The sequence below is a fragment of the Aulostomus chinensis genome, chromosome 21 (assembly GCF_037954235.1).
Source record: "Aulostomus chinensis isolate RoL2024-O1b breed Wild chromosome 21, RoL_Achi_v1.0, whole genome shotgun sequence".
NCBI lineage: Eukaryota > Metazoa > Chordata > Actinopteri > Syngnathiformes > Aulostomidae > Aulostomus > Aulostomus chinensis.
In genome coordinates this window covers 5,773,549-5,790,000 of record NC_141340.1, presented here as the reverse complement: position 1 = coordinate 5,790,000, position 16,452 = coordinate 5,773,549, and the positions used below count along the sequence as shown (strand labels likewise).

At 45.4% G+C, this 16,452-nt stretch overlaps 1 protein-coding gene across 1 annotated transcript in view; it reads left to right on the top strand.

Moving 5' to 3' along the window:
- gli3 (GLI family zinc finger 3) overlaps window positions 1–16,452 on the top strand; it is a 103,486-nt gene that overhangs the window by 14,385 nt on the left and 72,649 nt on the right. The window contains exon 2 of the mRNA XM_086191285.1: window positions 7,579–7,752. Within this exon, the coding sequence (XP_086047411.1) occupies window positions 7,620–7,752 (133 nt within the window). The 5' untranslated portion in view covers window positions 7,579–7,619. The remainder of the gene's footprint in view (window positions 1–7,578; window positions 7,753–16,452) is intronic.

Sequence of the window (16,452 nt, the reverse complement as noted above, 5' to 3'; positions counted from 1 at the left end):
TTGTGTATCATCTCGCAGCCCCACTCGCCCTTACACAAGTGGCTCATGAACAAAGTCCAAATATATATATAAATAAACAAACAATCTAATAAGCAGCGAGCCATGGGAGAAACACTCATTGTTCAGCGTGCTTTATTCGCTCCTTATCTACTGGGTAGCGAGTGCAAAAGAGGCGTCGTGTAAGCGTTAACGATTACATCGTGTGAGTTTGTTACCCAGGAATGTAAGATGCACTTAGCTCACTCTGCGGCGCAGCGCTCAGGGTCTCTCTCCAGACCTCCAAAGCATCTTAAGAAGAGCGGTCTCAGGGACCAAGACGCACACAAGGATAATCTTATTAGCTCTGCTGAAAACTGCTGTATTGTTGCGCTGTTTGTCCTTGACAAAACATACAAACATCCCTCATTTGTGCAGGCTTTTCTTCGTTAGATGTTTTGCAGCATATTTCTGATTGCGGTTCTTTTTCTTTCTTTTTTTTTGCTGATTAAATGCGACTGTAGTCCTTTTGAAGCTTGTAAATGATAAAAACGCGGCGTAATTTGAACCGTGCCAGTTTAGAACAGTAAGTGATGAATGCTTCAACTTAAGTTTTTACAAACTAAAGCGGGACTCACACATCGAAGCGCGATTTTATAGAAACATGTAAATGACTAACAATCGGAATAGCTCCAGCATGTCACACTACACAAAAGGGTGAAAAGGCCTAGCACTAAACCAGTTTGCATGTGCAAATCCTAGATTTGATGTGAGTGTGTGTGTGTGTGTGGTTGTGTGTGTGTGTGTGTGTGTGTGGCAGGGTGTGACTAATTCCTGCTAAATGGCCTTACTTGAGGGGCTGGTCCCCGTCAGCTGTAGGCCAGACTTAGTGCCATCTGGGCACAATGTGAAGTTTCACTGGTGAATGCGAGCCACCAAATCCCCAATCTCTCTCTTCCCCTTGGCCCTGGAAGGCCAGAGGGAAGGTGGAAGGTCCTTAAGTGCGATGTCGAACACAGCATGGAAACCTAATATGTGGTTTCCTCGGAGAGCCATTGAGTTTGGGAACACCTCCTCAGTGGGGATTTTGAACCCATGACAGGTCCTTTAACCGCACCAGCAAGCTCTTCCACCGTCTCCTTAAGGGGCCTCATCCCTTCGCTAACCTTATCCAATGCAAACACATGCAGCCCGAGCCCGCATTCTGTTTTATTGCTCGGTTCAGCTAATCTTGCTGTAGGGCTTAGACTCCTCCTCCTCCTCCCTCTTCGCCCCTCAGTGTTTTAGTTATTCCAGCTGTGCAGGAGCCCTTAATGTTGTTGGCATAGCTGTGAAATGTGAAAAAACACACACGGTACACACAGTAAAACATGTGCAGGCATGCAGGGGCACCGTGAGGAGCACACACATCCATGTATGCAGACACACACACACACACACACACACACACACACACACACACACATAGTTTCACGCTCCTCCCTTTCCCCATTCATTTTCTCCCCCTCTTATCCCACTTTTGCTCACAATCTCCCTCAATCGTCTCCATCTCCCATCTCTCCCCTCCCCTCTAACTTGCTGCGCCGCGGTGCGTTTGTGCCGTGTTGATAAGCCTAAGATAGCAGATCTCGGTGGTCGCTGATGTAATGATGATGAATGCTGCGCCGCTGCCAGTCTCCCCCCTTAGGGGGCCCTCGACACTGAACAGTCACCCTAATGAAATGAACACAAATACAGTACCCCGGTCTGTGAGGGGGGGTTTCCAAATCTAAGAAGACACTTCAAGAGTTTATAAAGAAACGTCCTCCAGTGTCGTGAATTTGCAAATGGGTTCCTGGTGACAGGATTGGAGGTTCACCTTAGCTTGTTTTGTAAAATTGTACAAACATAGCCTTAAAAAAAAAAAAAAACACAAAAGGCAGCCTTTTAAGACTGCAAGAAGAAAAAAAATGTGAAGGAAAAAAGAAACAGATTTTCCCATCAAAGGCGAAAGTTTATTTTAGTGTTTCACTTTGATGTGTTCAATTTGTAGATGACTTTCAACTGTGTGCCTTTGTCACCAAGGCGTATAATTTATGTTAAATTGATTTGCTTAATGTGCTTATAAAATAAGAATGTTTTTTTCTGAGGGAACAGCCTGAATTGTGGTATTTTAAACCTGTTTAACCGCCTCTTTTTCTGCGTGCAAGGATTACAGTCAAGCACAAATAAAGATACACCCTTCTTCTCTAAATGGGTGTGGGACGCAAAAGACGTTAATATGAAATTAACTTTTATTTTGAGCAACAACTTCCTAGTTGTAATTCCGTCTGTTTTCCGGCCGAGCTTCTGTTTCACTGAAACAAGGTCGTCGGCTGACAGGCCTGAGTATTTCCTCTGTGGGTGAAAATGAGCAACACGAAAGCAGAGGTAGGAACATCTGCGGCGTTGGGTGTGGCGTTCAGGTCAGAGGGATTATGGGTGAAAAGGTCCTGCTTTTAATTGCTGCTTTGGAACTGCGGCCTGCCCTGTGGAACACAAAGGGCTGGTCAGACACGCTTCAGTGGCCTGGACTTGTGAATATTTGCCCGTCCAGTGGAATGCCCCGCTTACTCCTCACCTCCCCTACAAACCTCAATCCAGACCCTCAGATTCTCTCTGCACTTCCAGCTCTTATTTTGCTTCGGTCACCGGGGGGTGGGGTGGGGGGGTGGTTAGAGTCCCAGCAGTTAGACGATTTCAACACTTTAAAATATCGCCTGAAAGGCTCAGCGACACGATTTCCCACTTTTGCCAGCCTGGAATACCATCAGCAACAAGTTGAGCTAAACAAACGTAGTAGAAAGTACACCACTACAAGTGTGTACAGTACGAGTGGTCCTAGCCTGCCTCAGAGCTCTTATCACGCTCACATGTCTGCACTCTAACCTGAACTGAAAAGACTGAATAAATGTATGGAGGTCTTGCTCTGGTCAGAAAGAAACCCCTAATATAGAATTTGTATAATGTCCTGATCTATGCTGTTATTTTGCCTCCATTAATGTATTGTTTATGTTGCAACTGTTACTTTACCCCCCCCCCCACACACACCTTATTCTCTACTTTGTTCCAATAGACAAACACACAAACTGAAAACAAACTTGGAATAAAGTGGATCAGATGATGCAGGCAGAGCCGCTGACACCATTTTGCTTTGTTCAAAGGGAAATACTGACATTGATGTAAGGGGGGGGGGGGGGGGGGCTCATATTGAACTCCACGCAGATGTTTGTTTATTACCTTCGCTGAGGATGTGATGTTTTCAGTGGCGTTTGTCTGTCTGTCAGCAGGATCTTGCAAAAACTATGAGGCAGGGTTTTTTTTTTAATTTAATTTTTTTAATCGAACATGATGGAGGGGTGGCCAAGAAAGAACCCAATCGGCATAGCGCCACCTACAGTGCAGCGGTCGTCTTTATTGCAAAATTCAAGTTTAATCACCTGCATGTGCAGGGGGGAAAGGGTACAAAACAGTTGGAAAAGCCGATTGAGCCTGAAGGTGCAGAACTCAGACGGTCCGGCGTCAGAGGCGTTGATTTATTCACTAGTTGTTATTTCAACTTTAATCAGGACTTTTTGACTTGCAAACATGCAAAATTAAACTGAAAAAGAAGCCCCCCCCCCCCCCCCGCCCTCCTCTCACTCTCACTCTTAACCCTGATACTCCACAGTCAGGACAGACAGACACAGAAGAAGAAATCTGGCTTTTCTTTTTCCCTTTTGCTCAGGTTTAGTCATCAAAATGATGTAATTTCAAATTCAGAAAAGTTGGCTCCGATCCTTCTCTCGGAGCCGATGGAAGCCGTCGGTTATCAGCAAACGCTACATACTCACATATAAGACCCCCGTAAATAAAAGCGTCTTCTATCACACGAGCGCAGTGGAGATTTAAGATATCTACGCAAGCAGGACAAAAAATGTCTTTGGTTTGGGACGAGGGTTAAACATGTATCCATGTGGGAGTGATTAGAGGACAAGCTCTTGTTTAATTCTGTTTTGATTGGTAGGGGAGTAATTGCATTGTGTTTTTTTTTCCCTTTCCTTTCTTTTTCTTGTAAGCCGGCAATTGCTTACAGATGTTGTTGTCGGGTCAGAAAAGATGACATAGATGAAAAAACACACACACACACACACACACACATACACCAAACAAAGCGCACAGTGTTTGTCTGAAGTTAAGCCCTCACCACTTCCCCCTTGCCTTCCCTCCTTGGGGAGTGAAAATCAGCCCCCCCACCCACCCACCACCACTACCACCAACCCCTCCCAGCAGCATTCATGTGTTTGCATTACAGCTGACTTTAATGCTGGTCTTTGTATCCATGCATGTTTATAGAGCGAAGGACAATTAAATCGTACTTTTTGGTAATTAGCAGGTCTTTAGTGGAAAGAAAATGTTAGTCAGACTAAATATTTCCAGTAATTACGCATGAATTATGGAGTCTAAGTAAAGACTTGCTGGACAAAATGGAACTGTCCTGTACTTTAGTGTAAATGAGTGGTTATCTCTGTATAATCAGAGACCTCCGTGACCCAGATAGAGTGGAGTTTGTAGACGGCCTCCGAGGTGCTGAACTGCGCAGCATGTCTGCCAGACTGTTGGCTGAACCCCTTCTAAACCCACAGACAGCATTAACTTGAACCACCTTTATTCTTTGAAAGAAAAATTGCCCGGCACCATGATATTCCCAAAAGGGCCTTCAAACAACCCTTGTTTTTTTTTTTCAGGACTGTTTCGTTCTCTCTCTCTCTCGCTCTCTCTCTCTCTCTCTCTCTCTCTCTCTCCCTCTTTCTCTCTCTGGTATCCCCTTAAGGTTTCTCCTTTCTCTCTGGAAAGACTGCAAGAGCAGGATTATCAGTTTATCCACAAGCTGCCTTTACTTCTATCCTCAGATATAACATCTAGTCAGGATATCTGTCTTCCTATGTTTATAAGGGTTTTTTATTATTATATATTTTTTTGTTGTTGTCAAGAAGTCAGAAGTTTAGTGTGACATAGTTCAAATTAAGGTAAGTTACATTTTGGTTTTGGACATTTAATCAGAGTGGCAGAGTGGATCCCCACTGGTTTATGATGATAAGAGCTGGTGGACTGACCCGTGGTCTGTCCTGGACATCACGCAGAGGGAGGATGGGGTTCGGAGTGTTTCACACGAGGTTCTCAGGGACGGGTTTCAGGTTACTAACTGACTGCTGTGGTATTACGAGAAAAGAAGTTGTGTTTTGAGGTATCCAGTGAGGGGGAGGGGGTGGATGGAAACCACAAAAAAATGACAAAGGACACTCAATTTTGCACAAGTTTTTACACAAAAAAAAGACACAAAAAGACACACAGAAAAAGCGTTATGGAAAGTGTTCAAATCAGAGACGGATCCCCAACTGAAAGTAATTCCTCAACATCTCTCTCCATTTGCCACTGACAGATGGCCGGGACGAACTCTTCTTCTACTCTTTGCTTTGTGTAGCGTTGCCTTTACTGCCAGAATCTTGAGTAGACTTAATAAACTATCGTGTAACGGCTTGGTTGCATGGAGCTTCTGTGTCACGCTAGCACGAATCCAACGAGATGGGGAGAATACATGTGGAAACCTCAAAACCATAACTACACATGTTGTAATCCAGTACGCAAAACACATGAATTATAAGGTAAAATTTTTAAAAACAACCATTACTCATGTGAAAACTATGTCAGGGGAAGTAGGAGGTTGTTTTAGCTCATCGTGCAGAATGAACGGTTTTAATACTTCCTCTGATACGAGGTGAGTAAGTGTGTGTGTGTGTGTGTGTGTGTGTGAGAGAGTAGGTCATCACTCAGGTCGTGACTCCTCGTCCTCGCAGTATCATGTTGTAATTTAAATTCGAGAGCCCACGAAGCTCTTCGAAATCTGAAATTAGAGTTGAATGTTTTTCATCGAAGGAGGAAGTGCATCTCTTCGCCAGACTCGCCTGTCAAATAATGACGAAATAATGCTGTTTTCTTTGGGTTACCATGATTTTTTTTGTCTCTTCCTTTTTCGAATGCCAAATTGTGGTCACTGAGCCTGTTTTTGGTTTGGATCTGTCTCTGCTTTCTATCTCTAACAGTGGAAAGATATTCTGCTCATCCATAATCTCTTTTTAGGGGCCAGATAACATCTAATCTACTTTGGCTTTTAGTATCCTCTTTGCAATGTCCCAAATAGGTTTTTTTAATACATCGTGATAAAGTTTTTAGACTAGTCCTCACACTGAAGCAGACCGCAACAGCTGGTCCTCTTGGTAGCATCAGATTTCCTCCTGCATGTTTCCACACTCTCTTATCCACAACATCCCGTCCTCTAGCCTGAGCTGCCACCAGTCAACATTTATTAGCTCCAACTCCAAAAAGGCAACAGAACAAAGTGGCAGAGAAGTTCCAACGCCAACTAGCTTTGCTTCTTCATGTTAATAAACTTGGTACCAATTGACTTTTTTTTATTTCCTGGGCTCAGTTCCTGGATCCGGTGGGGTTTAGAACCAAGGAAGTAGAGGGGGATAAATATGGGGTGAACGCCGTCGACACACCTTTGAAAACACAACCTCCATGAACACAGACATTCATAGCTTACCTACCTGTTTCCACCCCTGAGGGTGTCTGGAGCTGGAGTAACACCCCCTTTTTACATGCAGACAGCTGGTGTCAGTAATTTTCTATATTACACGATGCATGTGATAGAACTGCTTCCTGATTAGCCAATTTTGCCTGTGCCATCGCGGACTTGTTGAATGCACTCATGGAACCCTCCATCGAGTAGCAAGAGCCTGATATTTAGCTCACTCCTAGATTTTTAGCCTCTTTTTCTAGCATACTGTTCTCAATTAATCCAAAATACAAGGACAGTCCATTTTTTTAAAATGTACTCAGGACAAACATGGGCTAAATCAATGGAAGGACGAGCTAACGGGCTTCCTGACTTCATGCCTACTTATGAGCGAATGAGGCAGGGATAAAAGTGACTGGCATGTGTTTGTTGGCAGTTTTCATACATTTAAAATGTCTGTACATTCAACATGTAAAAACTTAGTTGTTTGACCTGACCAGCGGCACGGTGGTGCAGTGGTCAGCACTGTGGCCTCACAGCAAGAAAGTTTCAGGTTCGAGCCCTGGCTTGGGCACAAAGTCTTTCTGTGTGAGTCTGCATGTTCTCCCTGTTCCTGTGTGGGTTCTCTCTGGTACTCCAGCTTCCTCCCACAGTCCAAAGACATCAAGAGGGGACGAGGCTGATTGATACTCTAAATTGACTGTAGGTGTGACTGTGAGTGTGAATGGTTGTCTGTCTCTATGTGTTGGCCCTGCGATGGACTGGTGACCTGTCCAGGGTGAACCCCGCCTCTCGCTAAGGCTGCTGGGATAGGCTCCCCCCCCCCGCAACCCTCAATAGGATAAACAGTAGAAAATGGATGGATGGATGGTTTGACCTGACCATGATTTTCTGCTACTAGCCTATTGACATCAGGACAATGTCATCACCATAAATGGAGACACAACCTCTCTGTTTAAGAGGGGGAGGCCAAGGAGTGGCACGTTGCTCACCTGCTCTCTCTCCACCTTCTTCTCCTCCACCAGTTATCCCGTCTCCATGAGGTGTTGAGGAATGAGCAATCGCCATGGAAACCCAGTCCCAGGCCAGTTCAGCAGCTGAGAAGAAGAAGAGGGTGGAGACCATCGTGGCGACCAAGGGCTCATCAGCACGCAATGACATCAGTGAGAAGGCGGTGGCTTCCAGCACCACCTCAAATGGTATGTGAAACCTCTAACTGCACACTCGACCGCAGCGGTTCATATAAAAATAATTTTGGTCGGTTGGAGGCTGGCCAGGCCCGAGGAGTTCTGCTGAGGAGATTGGTGCAGATGTGGATGTGAGGAGATACTTAAACAACTTCAGTCTTAGTTTATAACTTGCTGGTCCCTTGAATCTAAAAAATCCTAAACATTCAGCTTTTTGTTTGCAGATCGGTTAAGTCTCAGCTTACAGGTCATCAGAATTTCCATCCACTTTCAGCCAAGATGTCGCTAAACTAAGAAAAGTTCAACCCTGCTGCGAGGCGTGGCTTCAACACATCAGCTAAACATCGTATTTAAGCACGGGGGGGTGAGGTGGGGTTGGCGGGGTCACTGATATCACCACTTAAATATGAAACCGAGCAACTCCCCAGAACCGTTTTTTAAGATCCAGACATGTACGGATCTTTCTGCACGACTGTTGACTTCCCCCTCATTCTCATGGTTCACAGTGAGCCACATGTAACGCTCACTGGTAGCAAAAAAAAAAACAAAACACGTTGGCATGTTTTCATAGCGATGTCTTCCACACATGCTATGAGAAGCGCCGCGGAGTTTAGAGTTCATGAAGTCTGTCGTCAATCAGCCCTTCATTCTCAGTTCTGGAAGAGCGATGTTAGAATGTAATGTTATTATATTTTTTTTGCTGGAAAGTGTCGGCGCTAAAGTCATAACAAAACCAGAGTGGCCGAAGCTGCAGTGCAGAGTTTTGATTGGGGGGGGGGGGGTGAAAGGGTCCAATCCGCTGTTTTCAAAAGTGATCATCAAGTGTGAACAGAAGTCAATAAGTTGCAATGACTATCTTCTCATATGGGGTTATCACAGAAAGTGGTAATACATCCTTAAGCATCTTGGTAACGCCCTCTCTTAGTTATTACCAGATGGCCAGCATTGTTTTATTAATTAAAGAGGCAGCAGGCAACAAAAAAAGAAAGAAAAAAGATTTGTTGTGGAAAAAAGCATGAATGTAATTTAGCTCCGTGATTTTGGGGTTTTTCTTTTCATTGTAACTTGCTGGTGATTCTCAACAGCAGGTTTGTCTTGGTTCTGAGTCTCTGATACTGACTCGTCTAAATTAAAGAATACCGACTTTTTAAGAAGTACTTCTCAAATACTCAATTATTTGCTATGCTTCCCAGAGCCAGACAAGAAGAAAGATGTGCTTTTGTCCTCTCTGTGTGCGTTACAGAGCTGGGACTCACACAGACCAGTTCCTTGCTACTTAGCTTAGCAAAATGAATGGTAGGGATGGTAAATGTTAGCATACTTCTCTTGTAAAACACACTTTTTTTTAAAAAAAAGTATTTTTTCTGAAATAATAAAACTGGGGTTACATATCATCACCCTCTTAAAACAATTGGCCAAGTCTTTTTTTTTTTTGCGTAAATGAACTCCTTGTGATTTTTTTGTGTTTTCTAAAAAAACTTGAAAAAATTGACTTGGGCGATTATTTTGGTCAAGTCAGTTTTATTTGTCTCGCGCCAAATCACAACAAAAGTAATCTCATGACACCTAACAGGTAGAGCAGGTCTAGCACCACGCTCCTTCAATGAACCTCCACCCAACAACTCTCCATCAGCAAGCACATCCTGCAACAGCGGCGACGAAAACCTTCCTTTTAACAGGCAGGAACGTCGAGCAGATCCAGGCTCAATGGGGACGGCCTTCTGCTTTGACTGGTTGGGGGGAAAGAGAGTAGGAGAGCGAGGCAGAGACAAAGACAGATAATGGAAGAAGACAGATATGCAGAAGGAAAGAGAGGGACAGAGATAAAGAGAGCGATAAAGGGAAGAGACTGATGGACAGACGGGGACGTGAGCAGGTGGAGCTACGGGTGGCAGCTTGAGCCTCTTCAGGTCTGCAGCCTCCTCCAGCAGCACCCGGTGGTTTTAAGAAGGTATATAATTTGTCATTGACTACAGTTTATATATTTGAGTCATAATTTGAATAATTTCGTAGTCGGGACGAGTTTTCCTGATTGGGCGTTGCAATTTCAAGTAGCAAAAGCCCCATGCGACCCACGAAACTGAAACATTTGTTGACGACTAGATGAGCGGCTGCTGCAAGTCATCGTGGCCGAGGAGGATTACTGGACAAACTGAACCTTAACAGAAATGATGTTTCCCACTACTTCCCGTCCTCTACCATTGATTGTGCTAAGCTAACTAGCGGCCTGTGGCTCCCTGAAGCAGCACAAAGGAGAAAAGTGTATTTATCTTGCCTGGCTTCAGAGAGAATGGACAAAAAGGGATTCCTCTCCAACAGTTAGCATGTTCCTTGAAGCGATGTTGCATTCCTCCTAACATACAGTAGTCCCATAACTCACTGGACGAGGGGAGGGATGATATTTATCTGCAGAGAAAGGGTCCTTTTAGATCCCAATCTCCGTCTCGGAATCATATGATAGCTTACACATTCTTTGTGTGGTTATAATTACAGCACATTCCCAGGTCCGACCCCAGAACTCATAACCTCTTATCAGGTGTAACCCTACACTGGCTTCAACTTTAACCCCCGTATAGTCCCTACCCCACCGCCCCCATGCAAACAAAAGGTAATTGTGAGCAGCTGTGGAGCCCCAGTGGCTGGTTCTTCTTATGAATGCCCCCCCCGCACCACCCCACCCCGTCAGGAAGCAGAGAAGCCCCTGATGTCCACTCAAAGGAAACCCTGTGGCAAAAAGGTATAGGAAAGTTAGGAAGAAGCAGCAGGTGAAGTGGTAGCATGGGCCGTACACAGTCCTACCAAGAAGCACAGCCTTTATCTGTGACCTTGATCAGTAATAATCTGGTTTGTGACAAATGTTTGTGTTGAGGAGGCTGATTCAGCTCTGAAAATCTTCCCTCACTCCCACTCTGTCTCTCCCTCTCGTCTCCAGTTTAGTTTTGTTCAAGTTGAGCAGGCCCAGAGTAATTATTGAGTTCTGCTAGAGCGTTCCCACATGGTTGGCTAAATGGTGGCTTCATCTTGTGTGCCATTCATCTCCGTGCCCCCTCCTCATGCCCTGACAGCTCAAAAGAGCCGACTGTGCCACAACAATGCTGTGATTGGTGCTCTTTAGGAGGGGGTTCGAGGGGAGGTTGCTCTCCCCTCCTACCCTCATCATTCGGCAGGCAGGTGGACCACAAAGTCCCCTGATTCTTTTGTTGGGTCTTGAGCTTTTTAAAAAAAAAAAAGAAAGAAAAAAAAAGAAAAAAAAAAGATGTCCATGCTTCTTGGGTGAATAAATCCTGTCGTCATGGGATAATTTGCTGATTAAAAAAGAGAAAAAAAAAAACATGGTGGGGGTCAAGGTTTGGTTATGTGTAAAAAGAAGAGGAAAAAAAAAGTTTCTGGTTGGTTGGAGTTTGTTGATTTGAGTGCTCTGTTTTTTTTTGGGGGGGGGGGTGGAGAGTGGGAGTTAGAATGGGAACTGAAAAATGGGGAGTTCATAAAATTGTCAAGGAATGTTGTTTTTAACATATCAGAGCCTCCATAAAGCAGGTTATGAAGCGGCTCTGCTAAAGAGTGAACAAGTAAATCCTTAAAGGGCAGCAAATGTTACGCCTTCATGTTTTTTGTCAGAGGGGGGAAAAAAATCTTTAAGCAAATAAAGAGCGTGGCTGAAGCGTTTAAAGAAGAAAAAGAACACTTGACTGCTTTTGAAAAAAAAAAATCCTCTGACGGGAAGAGAAGCGAGAAGAAGGAACGATACCAAGAGATAGAGGAAGAGTGAGGGGCTACCTTCTTTTTAGGGCAGCCATTTAAATGATCAACAGTAAATAGAGGGGAATGTCATCTGACAGAAATAAAGTTCCCGTTAACAGCGGGGATGGAAAGTAATTTACAGATACGCTGTCCCCGCCATCTTTGTGCCTCCCAGATAAGGTTTCATTTCAGAAACGGATAGGAGACATTTTCACTTACGGGCCCCCATTCTGGGACACCTGTGATAACAGCTTGTGGACCCCTAATTGAAAATGGGTTTCAAAATGGATTTTCACTTTTCTTCCTCCCTCCCTCCTTCCCACATGACCCCCCCACCCCACCCCAGCCTCCATCTCCTCCTCCTCCTCCCACCTTCGTCAACACAGCGCTCCATCCCTTTCCCCCTGGTGTTCCCGTGTTGCAGGGAGGCAATATTGGAAGGACAGCACGGGAGGAAGGGAGGGGAGGCTTTTGAGGGGAGGGGAGGGGAGAAATGGAGCACGGGGAGCGGATCATCCCTCAGCCCGTGTCACGGCTATGACAGCTGCGTGATCCGTCTTGTTAATGAAATCATTGATCACTTGATGGGACTCATAATCAACTGTTTCTGCAGTGTGTCCTGCCCCATCTCCTCCTTCTCCTCCTCCCTCCTCAGGCTGCCACCTCGGCTTTCCACTTTTTATCCGTGTTTTATCCCTGAGGGATGACAATTTGGGCTCTTTTAAGGGGGAGCGACTAAAGAAAATAATAGATCATTTTGATCATGGCTGTAACTTTGGGATATTTGTGCATCAGAACTACTAAAAGGTGATGTCTACTATCTGTATTTGTGCTTATGTTCTTCACGGGGCCCAAAGGAGGAAGCAGGGACCCATCCATGTTGCCCTGCTCTGGGCTTGGCCTGTGGGGGCTAATGAGAGAGGACTGACGGAGGGATAAGGGACCTCATGGGAGCTCTGGCTGGCCCAGGGGTCAAACAGCACAATGGAGGAGGCGTTATAGAGCCTGACACACAACCCCTCACAGGAAAACTGTCTTTTTTTATGTCAAATAAAAACCTCTGTATGGTACATAAATAATACATCAAACACATCATACAATCACAAATTGAATTATAATCACTAGCAGGTGCTTTTGTTTTTCAGTTTTAAACAGGAATCAAATATAAAATACACCTGTAGAGAGAGAGAGAGACACACACACACACACACACACACACACACACAGTGGATGTGCTTTGCTTTCACAGCCATTTCATGGACCTCTGAACTGAAGGCAATTTCCTGCAGCAGCAGGGGGACAGGCTTTGGCAGAGCCACCTCACAGTGTCCTGAGGCGCAGGATTAGCTTAGCCTCGCTGCTACTCAGGGCGGAGTGGAACATCAGCTGCCCAGCCCAGCCCGGCCCGGCGCAGCCTGGCCTCTCTTCTTGTCTGGCAAACTTCCGCCGGCTCAGATCCGCTCGCTATAGCTGGAGCTCCCTCACTGCTGGAAGATGCATGTTAGCAACAGCTGTGCAGATGCTGCCAGAACTGAACTGGACTGGAACTGGAGGGCATAGCGAGTCTTACTTACAACTTTGGACTTCAATGAAAAAAACTTCAGTATAATCCCCTTGAAGGAAATGATGGTTTATTCTTGTTTTTGTAGTTTTAACATTATGCTTGGTTAATGCTGATCTTAGGAAGTCGACCACATTACTAAAACAGAAATTGAAAAACACATTGATGAGCAGATATGTTGTAAATTAGCCACGAATTTTGTTTTTGAACGCCCAACATTGGTAGGAATGGTAGATCAATTATTTACATAAATACGAATCTTTGACCTTACATTTTTTTCTGGTCCAGCCTTGGGGGGCATAGGTTTTTGATTCTAATAGGCTCCTGCTGAACATCACAATGGATCTTTAAGAAGAACCCGAGGACATTTTCGCTGACATGCTGAGCACCAGAAAGACCCCCGAATCAGAGGTCACCGGGGTCATGTGCCTCTCAAAAACAAATCGCTCCGCACTCTGTGAGTGAGATCCGATGCAGCGCCTGGCCCTGCTAACATCCCAACAGCGCTGCCAGATCTTGCTCCTCTGAGAGAAGGAGGTGCTCGGATGTCCAAGGGCCCCCATAAACTCATAAACCCATAAAGTGGGGAAACAGTAGTTGATTATTCTTCCACTATGTCCATTTGTTGGTAGGCATCCGTGGCCTCCCTCCTGCCAGTAAGAACAAAGCAGGAGTGTCCTGACCCTGCCAGGAGGATTTATTATGGTGTGTTCTTCCCCCGCGTCCTCTGTTTTGTTCACTCGCTCACGGGTCCTTAACACAGTTGGGTCCTTGTTGAACTGGATTGTGGATGAAATGGCAACCAGTGGTCTTGCCACCGGGGTTTGAGCTTATATGAAAGAGTGATGGAGGAAGACAAACTTTCTGAAAGCAAAGTTTGCATTCTGTTGAAGGTGCTGATTGTGGTTAAAGGCAATCAATGATCAATGAAAATCAACAGTTGTGCTTTTGTTCTTTCGTGGTCAAATATGGATTTTGGTTTCATGTGGTCTTTAAAAGCAAATTGTGATTTTAAATGCAAATTCAACTTTGAAGTATCTTTCGCTGGATACCTTCATCTGGATCTTCCCCCAAAGTTGGGTTTTTCCTCGTGCGGTGATCCACCCCTCCAGTAATTAACCTAAAAATGAACCTAGTAATTTTTCATAAGCCTGCTGACAAACAGGAGCTGTGTCAAGGCCAAATACGCAACAGAAACCATCATGTCTGGAAATCTTTGAAATCTGTGAACTCCTAAACCCAATCGGTTTGAAAAAAAGTTACCAAAACTTCGAAGGGCGTTGCATTGCTGCGGGTGTCAACACAGTTCAAGTCAGGGCTGTGCGGTTGTTACATCTTCCTGTGTGTAAAAAGAAGCCCAGCGACAGAGTGGGAGGACAGAAAGTACCGCCTCTGAGCTGACATTGGAGGAAGTCACAGCACCAAATTGACGTCTGTGTGAAATTAGACAGAAGTCAACACTGCTACGTCTACAAATCACACCTCTGTAGTAGAACGCTGCAGAAATCCACATGCTGGGCTGGTATTACATCCTGTTGTTTGGTTCTTTGTGAATAAGCAAAGTGCTTGATTGGTGGAGTCTTGGTGTGAGAGTGGTGTTAGTTGATCTGGTTGATCTCCAGTTAAGCAGATCCAGGAGTATCTAACTTATCATCTGTCTGACGACAGCCCGGATGTTTCCGGCTTCGGTTCTCTGCTTCAAACTTGTTTGATAAAATCAAGACGTACTTCAGGTTTGAAATAGCAAAAGGCCCTTTACCCCCTAATCTCTCCCCCCCCTGACCTCCACACCCCCTGGGCCTTGACTCTCACCCTTCCTCCCCGCCCAACTCTCTCTCTCACAGCGCGAAAGAGGAGCTAGGATCAAAGGCCATAAACCATGGCAGTGATTTCCGGTGATTGATTAGAAGCAGACGTTGAGAAGCAGCAGCGCTCTCTCCCTTCCATTCTTCCCACCCTCCGGTGCTGCGCACCCATTCTCCCAGGGCTCTCGTAAATAGCTCAGGCTTTAAGTGTGAAAAGAGTTGCCACTATTGGCAGACAGAACCCTGAAACGCATCCGAGCCGCAGTGGCTTGGCTAGTTTTTCTGCCTCTCCTCCTGGATGGCAGGGGGGTGTCAGCTGATAAGAACCATTTGTTGACTTGCTTGGATCTGGGGAGGGACAGTGTAATCCCCTCGCCCTGGTCTGTTCGCAGAGCTGGAGGAAAAGAGCAGAGGAGAGGAGGAGGAATTGATTTTCAGAGAGAGGGCATGCGGAGAATTGAACTCAGATGTGAGGCACAGACAGAGTTTGAAAGAAACATTCTACTTGCGGGGAAACAAATGTCTGTAGCTTACAGCAGAGGGGCAGCGCAGTCTTCAACTTGAACAAGTCCTTCTAATGTTCACCAATTGGATAGCTGTCTCTCACTAGGCTCTCCCCCCTTTTCCTCCCACTTTCACAATCACCAACTAAACCTGGAGGCCTCTTGACAAGCAAGTGGTCCTGCAGCAGCGGTTTATGAGGCCTTTAGTGGCTTTAGATGAATGGTGATCAGCTGATGTGATGTTTGCAGGGTGAGTGGGGAGGCAGAATTTACTTGTTCCCTTAATTTTATGGTTTTGAGCCCACGAGATAGAAGTTGTTCCCTGACTTGAGTTGTTCTGAGGCCATGAGATGTTCCCACGATTGAGTTTTTTTTTAGGCTGCAAGGCATGCACTCTAACATTGTTATATTACGTTACGTTACGTTATATTTTTTTGGCCTCAAAACAGACTTTAAACAATCAAATTGAGGTAAGCAGTTTTATGTCATGACCTCAAAATAACTAAATTATGGGATAAAGTTATATCATGTTGCCTCAAAATAAAAATCTCTACATTTCCACTCCAGGGCTCCGTACCCACCTGCAAGCTCTCGCACCAAGACACAAATACTCCTGCCCCTCTCTCCCTGTCCCTCTCACCCTCTCCCACCTCACCTGGAGCTGTGAGTCCACCAATGTTCGGAGCGTGGGCCTGCCAGCGACAGCTCCAGTCCCGGGGAGATGTGTCTCATGTCAGACTTTGCGCCAGACAGACTCCAATAAGGAAAGAGGGAGGGGAGGGGAGGGGGGTTGGGGGCGACGGTGGGGTGGTGGGTGTTCCTCAACGCTGCTGGAGTAAAGCCAAAACTAAAAGTGCAATTCTCTGATGGTTTTATTTTTCCACTGTGGTATTTACAAAGTGATTGAGCGCATTTTTGAGTGTCATGGAGTATCTCATTACACTCTTAAAAGCTTTTTATCCATCCACATGCTCTAAGATGTGTACACACGTGTTGCGTACTGTGGAGACTCAGATGCGCATACATGCAGACACATAATCGCTCATTTTCTCTCACTGCAGTAAACTGTACACACACACACACACACACACACACACACGGT